Source organism: Oryctolagus cuniculus, chromosome 15, assembly GCF_964237555.1.
Source record: "Oryctolagus cuniculus chromosome 15, mOryCun1.1, whole genome shotgun sequence".
In the NCBI taxonomy this organism is placed as follows: Eukaryota; Metazoa; Chordata; class Mammalia; order Lagomorpha; family Leporidae; genus Oryctolagus; species Oryctolagus cuniculus.
In genome coordinates this window covers 55,677,745-55,698,987 of record NC_091446.1, presented here as the reverse complement: position 1 = coordinate 55,698,987, position 21,243 = coordinate 55,677,745, and the positions used below count along the sequence as shown (strand labels likewise).

At 37.8% G+C, this 21,243-nt stretch overlaps 1 protein-coding gene and 1 non-coding gene across 16 annotated transcripts in view; both read left to right on the top strand.

Moving 5' to 3' along the window:
- JMJD1C (jumonji domain containing 1C) overlaps positions 1–21,243 on the top strand; it is a 323,880-nt gene that overhangs the window by 146,688 nt on the left and 155,949 nt on the right. For all 15 annotated transcript variants that reach the window (XM_051823261.2, XM_051823260.2, XM_070057718.1 and 12 more), the window contains one exon: positions 9,470–9,634. In XM_051823261.2, the coding sequence (XP_051679221.1) occupies positions 9,470–9,634 (165 nt within the window). The remainder of the gene's footprint in view (positions 1–9,469; positions 9,635–21,243) is intronic.
- On the top strand, positions 15,588–15,652 carry MIR1296 (microRNA mir-1296). Its single transcript, NR_162715.1, has one exon. It is a non-coding gene; the product is annotated as a microRNA mir-1296 (primary transcript).

Genomic DNA, 21,243 nt, shown 5'->3' with positions numbered 1-21,243 from the left:
GTGGAGCAGCCGGGACTCCAACCGGCACCCATATGGGATACTGGCACTACAGGCAGCGGCTTTAGCTGCTACGCCACAGTGCCAGCCCTGATAAGATAAATTTTTGTATATCCTCCTTGGACAATCGGCATCTTTGTCTTGGGGAGGTCCAAATATGAGTAGTTACCCCATGGAAATTGCATTTAAACATTTACCAGTCATACAGAGTTAACTTGGGGGGGAGTCTTGTTCCTCTGAGTTTTCTTTTTCTTTCTTTTTTTTCTTTTCGTCTTGTAAAGATTGTCTGTCTACCTGAGAGACAGAAAAAGGGAGAGACAGGGAGAAAGAGAAATCGATTGGTCTTTCATCCATTGGCCCTTTCCCCAGATGGCTGCAACAGTGAGGACTGGGCCAGGCTGAAGCCAGGGGCTTCCTCCATGGAGCTTAGCAGGCTTCAGGGGTCCAAACACACAGGCCATCTTCCTCTGCTTTTCCCAGGCCATAAGCAGGTAGTTGGATCAGAACTGGAGCAGCCAGAACATGAACTGGCAACCACATAGAATGCCAACATCAAAGATGGTAGCCTCACCCACTAAGCCACAATGGTGCCCCCCCCCGCCAAGTTTTCTAATACAAAAGTGAATTACTTTACCATTGTGAAACTATTTTCAGCATTGAATGAAATTAAACTGTGATCTTGTCACCTTTGCCATACCTTACTAAATGCCTCATTGATATAACCATAACTAATCCATGGAGTTTATCAGTGGTATGTTAAGTAGCTTGGCAGCTTGGCATAGGAGCTTCCTTCACCAGAATAATAATGAGTCACTGAAATAATTGACCGTCTTGTTGGGGAGTTTGAAAGCAGAGCAGGTTCAAAGAGACACAAGTAAGCACAGGAGAAAGTAACTGCTTTATTAGCATCCTGAAATAATTTTGGATCAATAAGATAATATAGTCACCAAATCATGAACTGATTTAGAGTGACCTTTAGATTCTTGAACAATAAATCCTTTATTCAGGTAACTTGAGTACAACCAAAATAATCATAAAAAGGAATAAAAAGCAAAGCACATAAGAGGGAGTTCTGTTAATATACCCAAAGAATATAATATTAATAAAAAGACACATGAATATAAATTGTTTTTTATGAGTTCATAATTTCAGAAAAGTTAACCCTGAATGGTTGAATTTTTCCTCATAATAACTTTTCCTTTGGAAATACTGCGTCTACTTTTTGAAGGCATATAGCCAAGTCTTCACAAGTATGACCTCTAAAGCTGTGTATTGTGAGTTTAAATCCAAGACTTTAAGCCAACACATGTTGTGGGACCTGGGGCAAGGTTCAAAAAGGAGACTCAGAAACACTCCTCTTCCGTTTTTGCTCTGTCTTCTGCTCTATCAGCACTTTGAAGAACGAACCTTGGTTGTATGTCCAAACACTAATCACAACCTTCCCCTCCCAACCTTTGGATATATCTTAGGCCTTGTGATGCATATGTTAGTTTCAAAGTTCTCTTGAGGAGTACAGATTGGAAGAGACCTATACAAGGCCCTGGATTGCAGCTTAAGTCAGTTTAGGTGCAGGTTTTAGGAGGCTCGAGTACTGTAAGCTTGGTGTAGACCAGGGGGTGACAAGCCTAGAACAGGTTGCATGGTGTGCTACTCTATCTATATGTAAATACTGATACAGCATTGTCATATATATATATTTAGAATTGTCATATATATATATTTAGAATTCTGTGGGGAGCAACTGAGACTAGACTAAGTTACTGGAATTAAGACTAACACTATGCATCTGATCTCCCACAATATGGCGCTGAGAGACAGCAAACAGCTCCTACGCAGCTGCCTCACCAATTTGACTGATAAGCTGCAGGAGCTGATCCTGCTCCTGATTGGAGGAGAGCAGCGTGCTCGGCATGAGGGTAGCAGAGTTGGGATTGGTGGAAGAGGACTATAAAGGAGGAGAGAGACAGCATGCACCGGGGAACATCTGAGCAGCCCCTGAGAGAGCCTGCTGGCGGTGTGCCGCTCCTCTTCGGAAGCAGGGAAAGTGGCAGGGGGTGCCGCCCCTCCGTGGAGGCGGGGGGGGGGGGGGGGGGGGACAGCTAACCCAGGACGGCTTCGTTCCTCCGGGAGTGAGGGACCGGCAGCAAACCCGGGAAGGGTTGGGCAAAGAGAACAGCGCAGGGTCCAGGGTCCAGTGTCGTTCCTCCGCGAATGGGGGAGTAACAGAATTCAGTATATTTTTCCTGAAATATATTTGTTTCTGATTTAAAAATATTTTGACAAATAGTTTTTCTCATTAATAAAACAGCATTTTCCTCTGTCACAAGTAATTGTTTAATTAGCATACATTTGGACAGTTAGATCAATCAATAGAATTGTTTTCATTTTGCTAATCTGTTTCCTATACTAAGTGCTAAGTACTTTATAATTACTATAAAGAGCATTAGTACTTCTTTACATTGTTATAGCAAGACTTTATTCCTGTTCAGAGTTTCTAAAAAATAATCTATTGCAAAAGGTAATTGGAGAGAAAAGTACAAAAAAGGGTAAAATAAAACAGTAGTAGTTTTTTGACACATGAAACTAAAGAACATAAATACTCCCCCCCCCTTTTTTTTTTGACAGGCAGTGGACAGTGAGAGAGAGAGAGACAGAGAGAAAGGTCTTCCTTTTGCCGTTGGTACCCTCCAATGGATGCCGCGGTGGGCGCGCTGTGACCAGCGCATCCTGCTGATCCAAAGCCAGGAGCCAGGTGCTTCTCCTGGTCTCCCATGCGGGTGCAAGGCCCAAGCACTTGGACCATCCTCCACTGCACTCTCGGGCCATAGCAGAGAGCTGGCCTGGAAGAGGGTCAACCGGGACAGAATCCGGCGCCCTGACCGGGACTAGAACCCGGTGTGCTGGTGCTGCAAGGCGGAGGATTAGCCTAGTGAGCCACGGCGCCAATCAAGAACATAAATACTTCTTCATGCGAAAGAAAAAGGTTTACCTTTGGCCAACTCTGAATTACATACTTAACTTGGAATACCAAATCTGTAAAGAATATGAATTATGATAATAAACTGCTCCAGTTATGGTAAGATTCTAACAGGATTTGACTCCCAAAACGTATGTAGCTCTTTAAACTCCAGAGTCTTATGTTAACAATTAATAGTTTGATGTTAATGGTTGATGAATTAAGGTTTGGAGACTTAATCTAATTATGGCATCTGGCAGGTGATCCTAATGGGAGGTCTTGAGGTCATTGCAGGCTTGACTTCCAAAGGTAGTTTGGAAGGTAGAGTTGGTTATATAAGCATTGTGTTTTTCTTATGACCCTTTGCTTTCTGGCTTATTGTGTAATTGTTCCTGTTCCACCTTTCAGCCTCATCAAATGCATAAACCAGTGGGACCACCCAGCCTTGGGCTTATGAACCTCCAAAACTATAAACCAGAATGAATCTTCTTCCTAAGTTGTTCCTCTCAACTGTGTTAGCTAAAATAATGAAAACTGAATAATACAAGCTATCTGATGGATTAAGTGTCCAGTGAAAGACTGTATCATTATAAATGAGAACATAATGTACTCCTTGTTTCTATACAATGGAAAGAAGTTCTATTTATTGATAAAGTCTTAGGCGGAAAAAGCAGAATTTTTTTTTTTTTTCCTAATATGACATTATATATAGAAATCCTACTAATACAGAGGAAGTAGATGAATGTGTTCATCCTTAATACATCCTTGGCACTGATTTTATTTTCTATCACGTGATAGTAACATGGCATTTTCATTGTTCATTCCAGTGGATTTACTGATTTTTTTTTTTTTTTTTGCAGCCTTTGACAGTACTAAGCATTTTTGCATATAACTTACCCTCTTGATTGCTTGGAATAATATCCTTGCTTGATACTTACCTCTTTTTTTTTTTTTCCTCAATTCATTTGTTTCTTTTCCTTTGGTATTTATAAATTTTGAGGATTCTTGTGCTTTTATTCTCTTTCCTATGGACTACATTTCATACAATCCCATATTTGTGATTTGAATCCTATATATTTACATTGGAATATTCTGAGTGCTTTACTCTCATGCCCTCTAAGCATATTCCTCTTGAAGAAATTCCTCTTGAAGAAATTCCTCTCTGTGAAATCCTGTTTGTTTATTCAAATCCTATTTTAATGTCATTTTCTTCATGTAGCTTTCCCCAGCTTTTATAGGCTAAATTTCCTACTTTCTCCTCTACTAGTAAAATAATAGTCTATATTTGTTTTACCTCATATATTGCATTGATTTATCATTATTGAATATCTGTATCTGTACTTGATTTTGTTATAAATGATTCTGTACTCAGTGTGTGACCTTTCTTATGGCTGAAGCATAGTAGACACTCAAATAATTTTGCAAGCATTGCAAACATGTGCTTGAATGATTGCATGAAAGGAGTTAAAATAACATAAGAATGTAGCTGAGGAGAAATTCAATATTATCGGTACAGTGTATATTTTTATATGTTAGTGTCTGTTTTTATTACATATATGAAAACAAGTGCTCATTAAGTCAATTGATAAATTGTGTGCACATGATTGGAATCCTAAATATTGAAAAACATCTCCTAGATAAGAAGAATTTAACATCACAACTATTTATATTGGTAAAAAAGAAAGAAAACTTATGATTTTTGCTGCACCACAGCACTGGGCCCCAAGTCACTTATGTATTAACTGACTATAGTTATTCTGTAGAGAATGATGTTTTAGATACAGCTATATTCTCAGATCAGCAAACCTAAAGCGCATTGATCCTATAGAGTAAGTGGACAGTAATACTGAAATTACATGTTTATTCTTCTACACTTGTAATAATTGTTTTGTTATGATTATAATTTCTCTGTCATTTCATTCCCCTTCTCAGTTCTTTTATAAGGACTAAAGTCTGAAAAGGTTGATTGGGTTTGGAGTTGGGGCACTAATTGTGACAGATAGTTTGAGGGTAGTTGCCAGTTCAGTGATTGGAAGTAGAAGTTATCTCATATAAACTTTAAAAATTGTAGAGATCTAGGACTAAGTTTTACAGCCTCATAATCAATTTCTAAGGGCAAAAAATCAAAAGCTAGAGTGCACTTAAAAGGAGTTTAATACATTGTCTTGAAAGATTTCTATCTTATATAAAGAACTCCTAGGAATTGGAAATACATATTAAGGAAGTGTCTTCATTTGACTTATTTTCTATAAAAGAACAGACAAATACAATCTCTAATCATGCCTCAGAAAACCAAAACCAGAATTCAAGAATTTTTCTAAATAAAGTATATTGGTGAGTTATTAAACATTTGTGATTTTTGAGACTTTGCATTTAACATGAGATTTTCTTGAGATTTTTTAGTTGCTGACCCTTCCTTCAAATTGTTTAGGTATTTAATTTCTTTAATCTTTTTTTTTTTTTTAAGATTTAGTTATTTGAAAGGCAGAGTTACAGACAGAAAGTTCTTCCATCTGCCTGTTCACTCCCCAAATCGCTGCAACAGCCCCTTCGAAGCCAGAAGCTTTTCCAGATCTGCCACATGGGTGCAAGGGCCCAAGCACCTGGGCCATCTTCCTCTGCTTTCCCAGGCCTTAAGCAGAGAGCTAGATCAGAAGAGGAACAGCCAAGTACATGATCTGGTGTCCATATGGGATGCCGGCGCTACAGGTGGGTTAGGGTTAGGGTTATGCCACAGTGCTGGCCCCCTCTTAAGTCTTTAACAGGCTACCTATATTACTTTAGGGCTTGAGTCTCCTCTTTTTTGATCCATGTTTTTAAAACAAAAACAACGACAACAAAAAAACTGGGGCTGGTGTTACAGTGTAGTGGGCTAAACTCTACCTGTGGCGCCAGCATCCCATATGGGTGCCCATTCTAGTCCTAGCTGCCCTTCTCCTGAGCCAGCTCTCTGCTTATGGCCTGGGAAAGCAGTGAAGATGGTCCAGGTGTTTGGGCCCCTGTGCCCCTGTGGGAAACCTGGAAGAAGTTCCTGGCTTCAGATCTGCCGAGCTATGGCCATTGGCAGCCATTTGGGGAATAAACCAGCGGATGGAAGATCTTTCTATCTTCCCTTCTCTCTGTTGGTAAATCTACCTTTCAAATAAATAAATAAAAATATTCTTAAAAAATCCTTTTTATTGTTTCGTTTTGGTGCTTTAAAAGCCTTTCTAGAATTTGTATTTTTGATACGCTTTTTCTTCCTTGTTTGGTCAGGCTGTTTGCCTCTTTCTCTCATCTTTTTTTTTTTTTTTTTTTTTTTTTTTTTTGGACAGGCAGAGTGGACAGTGAGAGAGAGGGACAGAGAGAAAGGTCTTCCTTTTTTGCCGTTGGTTCACCCTCCAATGGCCGCCGCGGCTGCGCTCTGCGACCGGCGCACCGCGCTGATCCTATGGCAGGAGCCAGGAGCCAGGTGCTTTTCCTGGTCTCCCATGGGGTGCAGGGCCCAAGCACCTGGGCCATCCTCCACTGCACTCCCTGGCTACAGCAGAGAGCTGGCCTGGAAGAGGGGCAACCGGGACTAGAACCCGGTGTGCCGGCGCCACTAGGCGGAGGATTAGTCTAGTGAGCCACGGCGCCGGCCTCTCTCATCTTTTAAAATGTCTAGAAATTACAGTGGTCATTGAAGCCTCATTCTAAAACAGAACTGAACTGATAGTTTTTATCCTTTTTAGTTTGTTCCATGATGCTACCTTTTATATCTTAGTTTTCTTGTCTATAAAGCATTGCCCTGCACATTGTAAGTTCTCAAATTTTAGCTGTTGTTGCTACCATCATTGTTCTGGACTGGATGTTTGTGTCTCCCCTCTGCCCCCCTGCCAAACGAATATATTGAAATCCTAACTTCTAATGTGGTGGCATTTGGAGATGTAGTGTTGTAGTTTAGATGTCCCCCAAATGTCCAAGTGTTAAAGGCTTGAGCCCCAAATTCTTTTAAATTTTTTAAAAAATTTATCTATTTATTTGAAGAGAAGAGTTAGGCAGAGAAAGAGACCTTCCATCTGCCAGTTCACTTCCCAATGGCCACAATGGCTGAATAGGACAGGGTGAGGTGAAACCAGTAGCCTAGAAATACATCCACTGTTCTCCCATGTGGGTGGCAGGGATCGAAGCATTTAGACAATCTTCCATTGCTTTCCCAGGTGTACTAGCAGGAATCTGGGTCAAAAGTGAAGCAGCCGGGACTAGAATAAACACTAATGGGCTGCCAGAGTCCCAAGTGTTACAGGAAGTGACATGACATACTGCACCTAATGTCTTTCCTCTAAAAGATATAGTAGTCGGGCTGGCGCTGTTGCCTCTCTCTGCCTCTCCCTCTCTCTATGGGTAACTCTGACTTTCAAATAAATGAATAAATCTTAAAAAAAAAAAAAGACATAGTAGTCTGTAAGGTTTGTTGAATATTATAATAAAGAACTTAGGTAACATAACAGGTTCCCAATTGAAACTTAAGCATTGAATATTTTGCTCTTGATACATCTTGTCATTCACTAGATAGTCTTGTAAAAAGATGAGTTAGGTAAGTAAAAAGAGAGGTAAGAATAAGCAATATTGATGTAGAAAACAAGCTTTGTATCTTTTATTTTACTATGTATAATGTTCAGTTGACCTTTGTATTCCTTCCCTCCTTTGATTAAACTTGCAGATTCAATGTGGAAGATCATAAGGCCATTTTAAGTGTGTGATCTTTGATCTTGAAGCCATCTAAAAGTGAGCTGTTCAGAACACATCTGTCTGTGGGGTCACTTACACTGTGCATGTCAGCTTGTAGAGCTGATGCTGCTTTGGCTTTTAGGCATCTTATGAGCTGTTGTTTTTGTTTTTTGTTTGTTTGTTTTTGTTTTTTTGACAGGCAGAGTGGACAGTGAGAGAGACAAAGAAAAAGGTCTTCCTTTACTGTTGGTTCACCCTCCAATGGCCGCTGCTGCCGGCGCACTGCACTGATCTGATGGCAGGAGCCAGGTGCTTCTCCTGGTCTCCCATGCGGGTGCAGGGCCCAAGCACTTGAGCCATCCTCCACTGCACTCCTGGGCCACAGCAGAGAGCTGGCCTGGAAGAGGGGCAACCAGGACAGAATCCGTTGCCCCGACTGGGACTAGAACCCAGTGTGCCAGCGCCGCAGGCGGAGGATTAGCCTATAAACTGCGGCGCCAGCCTTCTTATAAATTGTTTTAACATTTTCATTGATACCATCATTTACTAGTTGCTTGATTTTGGGCAAATTATTTAATGCCCTCATTTGAGATAGTTGATATTGAGGGTACCTAGCTTATAGCTTTACTTTAATGACCATCAGGCTTAAAACGTACTTGATACATAACAGACACTATTTAAAGTGTTAGTTGTTTCCATAGGTAGTACTTTGTAAATGAGGAAAGGAGGGGTTAAATGAATGATATGAGTTCAGAAAAGCCACATTCAGTTTTCCTGATTTTAACATCCTTGAATGTTTTCAGTCTTAGAGGAAAATTTTCAGCTTTTCACCCTAGGTATGATATTAGCTATGGGTTTATCGTGTATGACCTTTACTACATTGAGGCTGTTTCTGTTCCTATTTTGTTGAGTATTTTTAATAAATGAAATGGTGTTAAGTTTTCCAGATGATTTTTCTGTGTCATTAAAGAGGATTATTTTTTGTTTAGATTATTAATGTAGCCTATTAGATTGATTCTCATACGTTGAACTATCCTTGTCCCATCTCCTGCCTTTTAAGTGTGTGTGTGTGTGTGTGTGTGTGTTTTGACAGGCAGAGTGGACGGTGAGAGACAGAGAGAAAGGTCTTCCTTTTTTGCCGTTGGTTCACCCTCCAATGGCCGCCGCGGCCGGCGCGCTGCGGCCGGCGCACAGCGCTGATCCGATGGCACGAGCCAGGTACTTCTCCTGGTCTCCCATGGGGTGCAGGGCCCAAGTACTTGGGCCATCCTCCACTGCACTCCCTGGCCACAGCAGAGAGCTGGCCTGGAAGAGGGGCAACCGGGACAGAATCTGGTGCCCCGACCGGGACTAGAACCCGGTGTGCCGGTGCCGCAAGGCGGAGGATTAGCCTAGTGAGCCACGGCACCAGAGTAAGTGTGTTTTATCTGAGTAAGACCAAGTGCAGTTGTTGTGTGTTGTCTGTAGCTGGTTTAACATTACAGAGATAGAAATAAGTACAATGTGGTTTGCAAAGCCGAAAATATTGACTTATTTACAACTAAAACATGTTTCTGAGCCTCTGCTTCTATAATCCTCAGTATAAACATAGTGTGTAAGTAGGACATATGGAGTAATCTGTACTAATTAACATTCAGGTAATTTTTTTTTAATAAAGGTACGGTTTATTTCCTTGTCATAGAAATTCATAGGAAGTAGTTTGTTAAATTAATCTAAGAAAAATGTTAAATGATGAATTTATTAATGTCTTATTCAGCATTGTATTTTTATTTTGAAATATCCCATCCCTGTGTTACTTACAGATTTTTATTTTTTTCCCCATAGGTATATGTGGAATTTGATGATCTTGAATGGGATAAACGAGAGTGGGTTAAAGTTTATGAAGATTTTTCAACTTTCTTGGTGGAATACCACTTAATCTGGGCCAAAAGGAATGACCCTAGTCAGACTCAGGGATCAAAGAGCAAACAGATTCAGTGGCCTGCATTGGTAAGATCTGTTTTTGGTTTTTTTAATTATTTTCAGTTATTTTAAAAGGACAAAAATTGAATCTAAGTTTAGATTTATATTGCAGATTGTGAATTAGTATTCCTGACATCTGTGAAGTATCTGGCAGAATTTTCAAAACACTTTTCAAGCAGCTTTATGTGACTGTTAGTATTCTTTCAACATACGTGGTCCACAGTTTTTTCTGTCCAATCAGATGAAAGCATAAATTGGATTAAAGATTGCTAGGAGATGGTTGACTAGTTTCTATGCAATGTGGAGTAGCTTTGCTGTGAATGGAACTTACGTATTCAGTAACACATCTTTTTGGTTTGTTAGTGAATCTTTGTGGATGACAACAGCTGTTAAATATGTAATTACGTATTCAGGTAATGAATAAAGTTACTTCATATCAAATTTTCCACTTAAGAAAATATAGATTTGAATAAATTCTTGGTAATTTTGAAGAGTTTTATAAAAGAAAAATACCGACTTAAAATATCATTAAATTATGGTAGAGAGCCACAATGCATTTCTGTATATAGAATATCAGTTTAATATATTTATTTCTGTGTCTTTAAATAAAATACCTGGGGAGGTACATAATTTAAAACAACAGGGAGAGGGGGAATGGAGTGACTTGAACCATGGCATGTTTTCTTTAATAGAAAACAATTTTTTTTTTTTTTTTTTTTGGCAGGCAGAGTGGACAGTGAGAGAGAGAGACAGAGAGAAAGGTCTTCCTTTTGCAGTTGGTTCACCCTCCAATGGCCGCCGCGGCTGGGGCGCTGCGGCCGGCGCATCACGCTGATCCGAAGCCAGGAGCCAGGTGCTTCTCCTGGTCTCCCATGGGGTGCAGGGCCCAAGCACTTGGGCCATCCTCCACTGCACTCCCGGGCCACAGCAGAGAGCTGGCCTGGAAGAGGGGCAACCGGGACAGAATCCGGTGTCCTGACCGGGACTAGAACTTGGTGTGCCGGTGCTGCAAGGCAGAGGATTAGCCTAGTGAGCCGCAGCGCCGGCTTAGAAAACAAAATATTAAAGAAGAAAATGATACCAGGAGCTATAGACTTGACAGGAATCTTTGGATAGAAAAATTAAGTTGATGTTTTATCTGTCCATGATAAGCTTTACAAAATAGTCATTGAGTATGTGGAATTTTTAGTAGAAAAGATTTTAAACTGTTAAGAGCATGGTTTTTTATTTTACAGATCTTAACCTGAAAACTTGGGTAAAACTTATAATATGTATGTATGAAAAGTCTCAAAAGTAGAAAGAATTCTTGCTCCAGTTTCATAGTTAAAGAATAAACAGGGCTTGAAAATATTTACCCTTTTTGGAATTAAGATATTGATGAATTCCTGGTTTATATCAATAAATTGTTCATTTCAGAGAATATTTAAGGAAATACTGTTTAATAATTTTTGCCATAATTTTAGGAAGCTATTTCTCTTGACAGCCATTCAGATTCAAAATTCAGACTTTTTAATTACTAACCTTCTTTATTAAATTCAACATTTTTATATAAAAAAGTGTATACACAATGAGTAATTTGGAAAATACTAAGTGGCATAAAGTAGAAAATCATCATTTTAGCTCCATCACTAGCAGTAGACACCTTAATTCTTGTATGTGGTATATAAAATTTATCTGACTTTTTTCCTGCTTGTAGAAGTTTCTAAAATTTTAAATTTTGATAAAATATACTTAATGTAAAATTTGCCAAAGTAACCATTTTTAAATAATATAGTTCAGTGACATTAAGTGCATTCTTATACAGCTGTCACCGCTGTTCATCTACAGAACTTTATCCACCTTGCAAAACCAAAATTCTACCCACTGAGCAATAGTTCTCAGCCTCCTCCTCTCCCTGGTAACCACCATTCTACTTTCTTTCTATAAATTTAACCATTCTGAGTGCTTTATGTAAGTAGAATCATGCAGAATTTGTCTCTTTGTAACTGGCTTGCTTCACTTAGCTTTATGCATGTTGTAGCATGTGCCAGAATTTCCTTTTTTTTTTTTTTTTTTTGGTAGAGTTTCCTTCCTTTTTAAGGTTATTACTCCATTGTGTGTATATATTACATTTTGTTTGAGTTGCATCTACCTTTGGCTATTGTGAATAATGCTGCTGTTAGTATGACTATGTAAATATCTTCAAGTCTGTGCTTTCAGTTCTTATGGTTACATACCCAGAAATGGAATTACTAGATTGTATATGATAAATCTATTTTAAAATATTTGAGATAATACGATACCATTTTCCATAGTGGATCTATCATACTACATTCCTGCTGGCAGTATAGAAGGTTGCAGTTTGTCCCCATCCTTGGCAACACCTAATTTCTGTTTTTTGTTTGTTGGTTCATTGGTTTTTTTGGTTTGGGAGGTGAGGTGGTAGTAACTGTCCTATGAGGTATGAAATGGAATCTTACTGTGGTTTTGATTCTTATTTCTCTAGTGAATGCGATAGTAAACATCGTTCATATGCTTATTTGTCCGTTGGTGTGTTTTCTTTGCAGAAATATCTGTTCATGTTCTTTGTCCATTTTTCAAACTGGTTGTTTAGTTTTTAGTTGTTAAGTTTTTTTTTTTTTTTTTTTTTTTTGACAGAGTGGACAGTGAGAGAGAGAGACAGAGAGAAAGGTCTTCCTTTGCCATTGGTTCACCCTCCAATGGCCGCCGCGGCCGGCACACCTCGCTGATCTGATGGCAGGAGCCAGGAGCCAGGTGCTTTTCCTGGTCTCCCATGGGGTGCAGGGCCCAAGCACCTGGGCCATCCTCCACTGCACTCCCTGGCTACAGCAGAGAGCTGGCCTGGAAGAGGGGCAACCTGGACAGAATCCGGCGCCCCGACCGGGACTAGAACCCGGTGTGCCGGCGCCGCTAGGTGGAGGATTAGCCTAGTGAGCCGCGGCGCCGGCTAGTTGTTAAGTTTTAAGAGTTCTCTATTCTAGGTATCAATCCTTTACCACATATGTAATTTGATAACTTTGCCTGTTTCATAGCTTGTATTTTTATTCTGTCCATGGTGTCCTTTGATGCACCAAAAACAAAACAAAACAAAACAAAACCACTTAATTCTGATGGAATCAAACAAATCTAGTTTTTACTCTTGCCTGTGTCTTTGTCATGGTATCCAAAAAGCAATTGTCGTATCCAGTATCATGGAGCATTCTCCCCGTGTTTTCTTTTAAAGCTGTAGGTCATGCATTTTGAGTGCTTTATTCATTATTTTTTCTTGTATTCATTTTGAGTTTTTATATATGATGTAAGAGTCCAGCTTCATTTCTTTTCTTTTTTTTTTTTCCTTGTTGATATCCATTTCCTCTGGTACTGTCTGTTGAAAGTATTGTCCTTGCCCCCAGTGAATGGTTTTGGTATGTGAGGGTTTGTTTCTGGATCTCTAACCTGTTCTACTAGTTTATGTGTCTGGGGGTCCCCCCCCCCCCCAATACTATACTCTGAATACTGTTGCTTTGTAATAAGATTTGAAATCAGAAAGTGTTTGTCCTAAAAATTTGTTCTTTTTCTAGATTGATTGGCTCTGCAGGATCCCTTGATATTCCATGTCAATTTAAGAAGGAGGTTTCCAGCTGATTTCATTTAGAACTTGATAGGGATTGTGTTCAATCCATAGATAGCTTTGGGCATTGAGTGTCTTAATAGTACTAAGTCTTCTAATCCTTGAATATGGGATATCTTTGCATTCATTTATGTTCATTTGGACTCAAAATTTTATAATTTTCAGTGCATAAATCTTTCATTTCTGTGATTAAGTTAATTTCTTAGTAACTTATTCTTTGGTAGATTAGTTTTTGTTGATTTCATTTTAGACTGTTATTAGCGAATGGAAATTAGTCTGATTTTTGCATGCTGATTTTGTATCCAGTTACTCAGCTACTAACATCATGATCTGTGGTGAAAGACTGAAAGTTTTTCCTGTAATTTAAGGAACAAAGCAAGGATGCTCATTTTTGCTAGTGTAGTATACACTGTATATACAGTGTAGTATTGGAAATCTTTGTCAGAAAATAACATGAGAAAAAGACCTGGAAGACATCTAAATCTCAAAGAAAGAAGTAAATTATCTCCATTCCCTGATACTAAAATGTAGAAAACATTGAAGATTCCATAGTAAAACCTGTTAAAACTAATAAAGTAGCAGGTTGTAAAATCTACTTTTAAAGAAAATACTTTTAGCTAAGACTGCATTAAAATTGTAGATCCTGCTGTTTTTTACGTAAGACTTTATCTTAAACATATTCTTCATGACTAAATAAGATAATTCTTAATGGCTGCATAATATTTAATTTTATAACTATCCATTTCCCTAATGTATAGAATTACAGTTTTTTCCAATTAGTGGGGTTAGGGGGAGGTTATATTTAACTGGGATTAATACTATGCTATGTAAATTTCTCTGCATCTCTGATTATTTTTTGAACTTAGATATACCTAGTAGTAGAATTACTGGTTAAAGGGTATGAACTTGAAAACCACAAAAATCTAAGTCATATTCTCCACTAATTGTTTAAATGTTACACTGACTACCATTGTTCTCAGCCAGTGTATAAGTGTTTTTTTTTTAATCTCACCACATTTTTGGAAGCATTTATTTATTTTCCCCACATCTTATTTTAAAACCCAAACAAACATAAAATCAAGAGTTATTTTTTATCTTAAAGGAATGTAGCATTGAATGTTATCATTTCTGCCTTTGCTAATTGGGTATTTAAAATATTTTTCATTGTTTTAATTCACATTCCTTTAGTAAACTGAATATTTTTTCATGTTTATTAGTAGCTTGTATTTTTTGTGAATTGTTATTCAATATTTGCTAGGGTTTTGTATATCATATTTGTTATGAGATTTCTTTATATTAATAGATTTTATAACATTTTCATCATGTTTGTTTCATAGTTTGCCCAGCTAATTGATAGCAGGTCTTTTTGAATTGTAAGTCTGCTTTTTAAAGAAAGTTCTATATAATGAAGTATCTTGATTAGGCTAGCCAAGATGTGCCTGATGGCCTGCCTACTCTCTTTCCCTCCCTCCCTCCCTCACTTTTTCTTCCTTGTTTCCTTCCTTCCTTTGTTGAAGAAGGTTGTAAAAAATAATAGAAAAAAGTGAAGTGAGAATGCTTGTCATATTTAATAATCAATTGAAGTTTCATAAGCATTTTACAAACATGACTGAGTTTCTGTTGTTTCCCTTTCTGTTCATAAAAGTGACACTTCTTTAAGAATGCCTATAAGCAGCAGTAATGAAATTCTGAATTTTTAAATTCCTGTAACAAAATGAAATACGTTTTCTGTAAATCTGAGAAATTTTGAGGAATCTGTACGTTAGATGGCTATATACTGAAACACGAATACTTTGATTTTTTAAAAATTTAATGTTTCTAATTCTGTGCACATAATAGCATTCTGTGTGTTTTTTTGTACTTAAACATATGTTTGTATTTATTACCCTTTTCCTAGTTTGACTCCTCGTGTGGTACCTGTTAACTATTACATATTAGTTATGTTATTTTGTCTACCTTTTATTTCTAGCAGTCAGTGCAAACTGGCAGTGTACCTGCTCGTTCTTGAAATCATGGCAGGATAAAAAATTCTTTTGTCTCATTAGCCTATTCTAAAGTTTAATTTTAAAATTTAGAAGTAATTACATCTTCAACAAAATATATATAGTATAATACCCAGGTTATTTCTCTGGAACTGTGTACATAATTGTTGAGCACCACATATAACATACTGTAGTGGTGTCAGTTTTTTTCTTGGTCCTGTATTATCAGGGTACCACGTGAGGCAATTCTAACGATGTAGGCTGATGTTGTTAAATCTCATTTACTTTTTAATAAAGTAAATTACTTGTGAAAGCATATTTATCTGCACCAGGGAAAGAAAGTGTTGACATTCATAATTGAAATCAACGAATCAGCCACCTAACTGGGTTAGGGCCCTGGCTCCATCTCCTTTAGGAAAACCTTCTGTGGGGAGTGGGGCTTCGACCCTAACCCAGCTGGGCTGTAATACTGCTGCATTTTCTAAGGGACAGAATTTTCTACTTTTCTGCTGGCCCAGCCTTCCAGATCACCCCAACCAGAATTAATCTCACCATCCTGTGGTCCTATAGAACTTTGTACCTCTGTTTTTAACAACTTAGCATATTCTGCTTTGTATTATACCTGTTTGCTTGTGTGTCTTTCCTCTACTAGATTGTAAGTTCTTTGAGGACAGGGACAACTTAGTTATCTTTGAATGGTTCCTACGAGTCCAGCACAATGCCTTACCCATCTTAGACAGAAAATAAATGCTTATTTTAAAGTGATGAATGAACTATATCACAGCTATTGAAACCCTAATGAGAGTTACAGCAAGTTTCCTGGTTATCCATTTATGCTAAGATCAGAGGGCAGGACAGCAAACTCAGCCTGTTGTGGTTAAACTGTGTGACTCCAGTTTTAAACATGACAATATAGTAGAAAACAAATACTAAAAGAGTTTATAAAGTCCTCATTCTAAATAAAATACAAATTTGGTTCCTTACGTGGTTAGTGGGGAAATGTGAAATTGCTTGAAATGGGTTATTAAAAACATGAAAAGAAGGAATAGATGTTCTGAAGAGTCAAGCAGATTTTTTTTTTTTTTTGACAAGCAGAGTGGACAATGAGAGAGAGAGACAGAGAGGAAGGTCTTCCTTTGCCGTTGGTTCACCCTCCAATGGCCGCCGTGGCCGGCGCGCTGCGGCCAGCGCACCACACTGATCCAATGGCAGGATCCAGGTACTTATCCTGGTCTCCCATGGGGTGTAGGGCCCAAGCACTTGGGCCATCCTCCACTGCACTCCCTGGCCACAGCAGAGAGCTGGCCTGGAAGAGGGGCAACCGGGACAGAATCCAGAGCCCCGACCGGGACTAGAACCCGGTGTGCCGGCGCTGCAAGGCGGAGGATTAGCCTAGTGAGCTACAGTGCCGGCGAGTCAACCAGATTTGATAATTTACCTGAATTTCTGGAGTGATTTTTAAGAAATTCAGACTACTTCCCAGTATAACTTTGCCTTCACAGACAAGATAATTTCGGTTTGTCAAGAATTACGTTCATTTGTGAGGGTTTATTAATTTCTTTTAGATTTTTTTCCTATTGAGACATTTTTTTCTGTTGCAAAAGAAATCCTCTAAAGGGGGGAATATAGTTTATTGCTCTTTGGAATAAGATTGCTGTTATGCTGACGGCAATATTGTATTGCCAAAATTGGTTTAAATTACAGCCTCAGTAAAATTTTACAAAAATACAAAGATATGCTAAATTTCAAATTAGAAATGATTTCTGAAATAGAGATTTCAAAAGATTTTATGTGCCATTAATTATTTCTGGTATTACACAATCCTTTTACTTTAATAGACTAATTTGAAACCTTCAGGATTATTACTTCCCTGCGAGGTATTTTCAAGAAAGCAAAATACATATAATGAAGTATTATTCTTTCTAGATGACAAAATCATAATGACAAGTGTTGTGATGGATGAGTACATAAATTTCTGTGGGTCATAAAATGACATTATTTGGGGGGAAATAATTATATTGTAAGAACCGTAAAGAAGTTCATACTCTTTAATTCAGTAATTCTACTCTTAGGAAATTATCCTTTAAAAATCATTATTTTAAAAAGGGATTCATTGCAGGAAAGAAAAAGAAAACAACTTGCATGTCCATCAGTTTGTGAACATTGTTAAATTGGTGTTTTGGAATATTATGCAGCTTTAAATATGTTAATTAGGTATACTTGGGAAAATAGAAATTTTAAAAACAGAATTATATTAGAAATTTGAAATAATGAAAGGCAGTTTTGAAGGAATTTTACTTGACCAAAATTTGTCTTTTCGGTGAAAAGAAACTATTTCCAAGCAAACTGAGAATTTTGGTTTAATAATGTTGTCTGACATTGTTTATTTTGGAAATAGTTTTCCTCAAATTTGTTAGTGGATTTTCTTTAGGTTTCTGTTTATATTTTCATGTTTTTATTTTTGTATTTTGATAATATAGTATTTTTAGTATTTTTTTTAGTATTTATTTAGTATTATTTCCTAAGACAAGTATAATACAAAGAAGTAAAACTTTACAATAACAATGTCAATTTATGATGTAAAATATAATGAAGATTTAAAAATTTTTTAAGTCTATCTGAATTACTTGTTTGCTTTCAGCTGTGCATGGCTTAATGTATGCTTAGCGATGTTTTAGTCATAGAATCAGAGAATGTTGGAGTTGAAAAGAAAGCACTCATTTAGGATTACATTGGAGTATATTAAAAACATAAGCCTCATGTCAGATTTCTGTTATTAACTGTTATTCTGTTATTAACTGTTATTATTGGGTGAAATTAACAGAGTTATGAAGATAAAGCAAGAAAATATAAATAAAAACCTCAAATGAGTTCAGGCAGGGATATGCTATTGTAAGGATAATTTCATAAGACCATCCTTATTTCTGGCACAAATTTCAAGTCTGAAGAGTTTTCCAAACTACCTGCAAGTTTGACAGTTCACTAGAAGGCCTCAGATTGCATAGGAAGCTGTTACACTCATGCCTACAGTTTATTGCAGAGCACATATACAAATTAAAATTAGCTAAGGGAAGAGATGCATACAGTACAGTCTAGGAGTGATCCAAATTGATACTTTTTGTCATTCTTTCCCTTTGGACTTATGGGCAGCATTACTTGCTTCTGTTCACAATATATATGTATTTTCATCTGGCAAAACTCAGCTGAGCTTTTGCTAGCTGCAAATAATTTTTTATTGGGACTTAATCACATACCATCTGCACTGCTTACCTCTTCGCTGTTCTTGCTTAAGATCAAAATTCAGAAGCACTTCTTTTGAATTTGAAACAGCAACTAAGAGCTCCAAAACTACCATTTTAAATTGTTCAGAGTATTCAGGGGCCAAAGCCCTTGGGCAAATAGAGACGTTCTTATTAAGCAGGACATTCCAGAGGCCTAGAGATCTCCAGTTATGTGTCTGGACATCTACATACTTAAGAATAGTATTTATATGACCATCAGGAATAGTACCAGTGTAAATACAGTTGTCCCTTGGTATCCACAGATAATAGCTTCCTGGACTCCTGTGGCTACCAAAATCCTACTGTTCCCAATCTCTTGTTGAAAATGATGTAGTATTTTCATACAACCTATGCATACCCTCCTGTATACTTCAAAACATTTATGAATTACCTGTTATATCTAGGGTAACTTAAGTGTTATAAATACTTGTTATACTGTATTGTTTAGGCAATAATGACAAGAAAAAAATCTGTAAATGTTCAGTATACATGCAATATCATTTTTCACTGAATATTTTCAGTCTGAACCCACAGTTGCAGAACACACAGATAGGGAGGGTTGACTGTATACCTAGCATTTAGACATATGATCCAGTGTGGATGGAAAAGGGATGAACTGTAGGGAAACAGCTAATTTTACTCAAGACAAGCCATTGCATGCATTTCCATTTTTTTGTACTATTTGCTGATTTCCTTCCTTGATCTACTTCTGTTTACACCTCATGATAAACTTATACAGAATTAGCTGATAGTTGGCTAATATTTCCTTAGATTATTCTTTAAGTATTGTATCTCAAGGAGGCTTTAACTAAATCTCCTGACATATTTGATTGTCAGTGTCAATATTATTATCAGACTTTAATAAGGTGATTCACTCTCACTGACAGTGTTTGTGTTATGCCCTATTGTTTATAGTTGTTGTATAATTGGGTTTAATTACAGAACAAATCAGAAAGAATTGCAGAGGAATTTACTATACCTCCTCAACAAAAATGACCCATGCCTATATAGTGTATATTGTTACTGATGCTCATAGTTGTGACTCTTGTTCCATTACTTCCTTGGTTCCAGATTAGTTTGGAACAACCAGTCACCCTCAGATCTTAGGAGTAGTGAGGACTACTGTCTAATAGGTTCTACGTGCTCATAAATATGATCTGTTCTCTTGGTAATATGTTCCTGCAGAAACCAACCTCATTTTGTTATGAAACTCTTCTGGGTACTCCCCATTAGAATGTAGAACGTGTTTCCAGTATTATGCAGGATAGTACACATATTTCTGGATATTTTATATCCTTTGATTATTGCGGCTGTGTCAGTTCCTGATGATAAACTAATTTTCCTTCAAATGGAAATTTTCTGGTTCAAAATCTTGGTGGTGGCTGCTGGTAGATGATTATAGGCTTCTGCTATAAGCTTCAGTCTGAATTCCACACAGGCCACTGTACGAGAATTTGTCTTGCATTTTGTGAAATTTGAAATTAACTTATTTGAGCATGGATATTTTTCTTGGTTCCCATTTTTCAGGTCCAATCAGTATTGTCTGAAAGGAAGATTTATATACATTCTGTTTTACTAAGTAGGGGAAACATTCTTCAGTCAGGTGTAATTCAGGTAAAGTAGATAAAACTGCTTTAACTAAAGTTTGTTTGCACATTCTGCTTTTCATCCAAACTTTTATCTTAGATCTACAAACTCATGTTCTTGTGTCATCCCAATCTAACTTAGGAATTAACAACTAGATTTCTAACTTCTGTGCATAGAGTTCCCATGGTAAGGAGTCCCAGAAACATCTTTAGTGCTATTTTTAACAACTTAGACGCATTTGACCTTGAATCCTTAGTTGGGCATTGGCAGAATACCTACTTTAGGTCTTAATTGATTAGATATGGGAACATCAGCTTGGGCAAGTTGAGGTTAGATGTATCTCATAGTTATCTTTATCTTCAAGGTTTTTTGTTTTTGTTTTTAAGATTTATTTATTTGAAAGTCAGAATTACAGGGGCAGCGGGTGGGGCAGAGAGAGAGCCAGGTGGGAGCAGAGAGAGAGCGAGCGAGCATGCTCGATTGATCTGTCTTCCATCTGCTGATTCACTCCCCAAATGGCTGCAACAGCCAGAGCTGGGCCAGGCTGAAGCCAGGAGCTTCTTCTGGGTCTCCCATGTGTGTGCAGGTTTCCAAGGACCTGGGCCATCTGCTGCTGTTTTCGCAGGCATGTTAGCAGAAAGCTGGATCGGAAGTGGAGCAGCTAGGACTCAAACCAGTGCTCACATGGGATGCCAGCACTGCAGACAGCTGCTTAACCTGCTCCGCCACAGTGCCAAGGCCCTGCCTTGCAATTTTTTTTAATTTTCTCCAAACTAGGATGAATAAAGATTTGTTTAGGACCCTTTTTAAAGCAAGAAGATCAGCTGGGCCTCTTGAGAGTGCTGCAGTATAACCTTTGTTTTGACTCCTTCAATGCCTGCTTTATTCATCCCCTTTCTTAGTAACTGTTTAAAGATTTCTACTCAGGTAGGACAAGTTTTTGACCCTTCCCACTTGTTCCCATTCTTTTTATGATTCTTTATATTGTTATAATAGCATAAATTTTCCTTATGGAAATGAATCTTTAGCTGATGACTATAGGGTAGAACTGGCCAAAACCCAAGCTTTGGCTGACATCAGGATTCACCCTCAACATATTTTCACTTCAGCTATTACAGATGATAGTAATGAAGCGACTGTAAAATTAACTCTGGTTACATTAATTTCCTTATATAG